This window comes from Gracilinanus agilis, chromosome 4 (genome assembly GCF_016433145.1).
Source record: "Gracilinanus agilis isolate LMUSP501 chromosome 4, AgileGrace, whole genome shotgun sequence".
Classification (NCBI taxonomy): domain Eukaryota; kingdom Metazoa; phylum Chordata; class Mammalia; order Didelphimorphia; family Didelphidae; genus Gracilinanus; species Gracilinanus agilis.
This window is the reverse complement of record NC_058133.1, coordinates 499,733,609-499,735,458: the sequence shown is the minus strand read 5'-3', so window position 1 is coordinate 499,735,458 and position 1,850 is coordinate 499,733,609. Positions and strand designations below refer to the sequence as shown.

The 1,850-nt window shown below is 58.5% G+C and overlaps 1 protein-coding gene across 1 annotated transcript in view; it reads right to left on the bottom strand.

The window, feature by feature from the left end:
- CASTOR2 (cytosolic arginine sensor for mTORC1 subunit 2) overlaps positions 1–810 on the bottom strand; it is a 99,996-nt gene extending 99,186 nt beyond the window's left edge. The window contains exon 1 of the mRNA XM_044673065.1: positions 374–810. Coding sequence (XP_044529000.1) covers positions 374–486 — 113 coding nt within the window. The 5' untranslated portion in view covers positions 487–810. The remainder of the gene's footprint in view (positions 1–373) is intronic.
- Between the last annotated feature and the right edge of the window lie 1,040 nt (positions 811–1,850).

Sequence of the window (1,850 nt, the reverse complement as noted above, 5' to 3'; positions counted from 1 at the left end):
AGGGGGGGAGGGAATGAGGGAGGTGGGGAGGAGAGGTTTGGGGGGGGGGGGAAGAGAGAGGGAGAGGGAGAAGAGAGGAGGGGAGGGGGTGGTGAGACAGACAGAGAGTGGAAAGACCCAGCCAGGGGGCAGTCCGGTTGGTTTTGTCAAGGCCCCCCAGCCCCCCAAGAGGGCCCACGGAGGGAAGGGGGGATCCCCAGGCACGAACTTGTTTTCCTGGCTCTCTGCACTCCCCCCACCCCCTTCCTTTCCTCCCTCCTCCCCCCTCCCCGCTCCTGCAAGGGAATTAGCCTAGGGAAGCCGGCTCCGTGGCAGCCCCTTTGTCTCCCCACGATCGGGCGCCGGGGCGCGGGGGCCCCCCAGGCACACTCACCTGGTCTTAGACGACAGGAAGGCGAGTTTGATGAGCCCATAGGTAAACAGAGGCACGCTCTCCTTGGCTATGCTGGCCACTCTCAACCGGTGCTCTAGGATGTGCAGCTCCATCTTCTCCTCTTTCTCATTGGGAGTTAGTTCATCCGAGGGGCGGACTGGGGGCTCACTCCCTTCGGTGGCGCCCCCCCTCCCCCCCGCGGGGCGCCGGCGGCGGGGCTGAGTGGAGGGGGGGCTTCGGTGCGGCTCCCCGGGCCGGGGGACACGGGGGGAGAAGCCCAGCGGCTGGGGGGAGAGGCCGAGGCAGCGCCCCGAAGTTGCTCGGGCTGCCCCGGCCGCGGGCAGCGGAGAGAAAGAGCGAGCCGTGGATGGGAGCCGCCGCAGGAGGAGTTGAGGGGCAGAGGAGCCGCGCAGCTCCCGAGTGCAGAAAGCAGCTGGTGTTACAGTCTAACAAACAACTTGCCACTCAAACTCGGTCCTCTTTGCGCTTGCGCCGACCGGCCTCGGCCTGCTGGGACTTGTAGTCTGGCAGCGCGCCGGGGGCGGGGCCGGAGAGAAGGGGCGGGGAGAGGAGGGGGGAGGGGGAACGAGTGCAATTGACTCATGCCTGCCTAGTGTCCTCGAAAACAAGGAGACAGAGCTGATGTCAGCAGCTATCGCTGCCGCCGCTGCTGCTGCTGCTTCTGCTGCTGCTCCCTCTCCTCACCTCCTCCCTCTTCTCTCCTCCCCTCCTCCTTCTAACCTCCTCCTCACCACCTCTTCTTCCTTATTTCTTTCTTCTCACTTCCTCCTCCTTCTCCTTACCTTCTCTTCCTCCTCCTCCTCTCCTCTTCCCCTTCTCCTTCTTATCCTTACCTCCTCTGCTTTATTTCCTCATTTTTGCTTTCTACTCCTTCCCTCCTCCTCCTTCTCCTTCCCTTCTTCTCTTCTTCCTCCTCATCACTTCTTCCTCACCCCTTCCTTCTCCTTATTTTCTCCTTCCCACTTTCTATTCTCCTTATCCTCTCCTTTTCTTCCTCTTCCTCTTCTCCCTTTCATCCTTACCCCCTCACCCCACCTCCTCATTTCCTCTAGCTTACCTTCTCCTTCCCTCCTTCTCCTCTTCTTCCTCCTTCCCTCCTTCTCCTCTTCTTCACCTCCTCCTCCTCATTTTCTCCATGGCTCTTGTGCTCTGGAGGCCAGATTATAACAACAATAACAACAGCTGGCAGTTATGTAGTGATATAACGTTTGCAAAGCTCTTTACAAGTATCATCTCATTTGATGCCCAGAACAGTTCTGGGAGGTGGGAGCTATTGTTATACCCATTTTACAGATGAGGAAACTAAGGCAGAGAGGTGAAATGACTTGCCCAGGACTCAAACAGGTAGCCTTTCTGTAGGATTGGATTTGAATCCAGGTCCTTCTGACTTGTTCTATCACTCTAAAGGCAGTCAGACCCTACTCACTAAAAATGTCAGCTGAGACAAGAGGCAGTG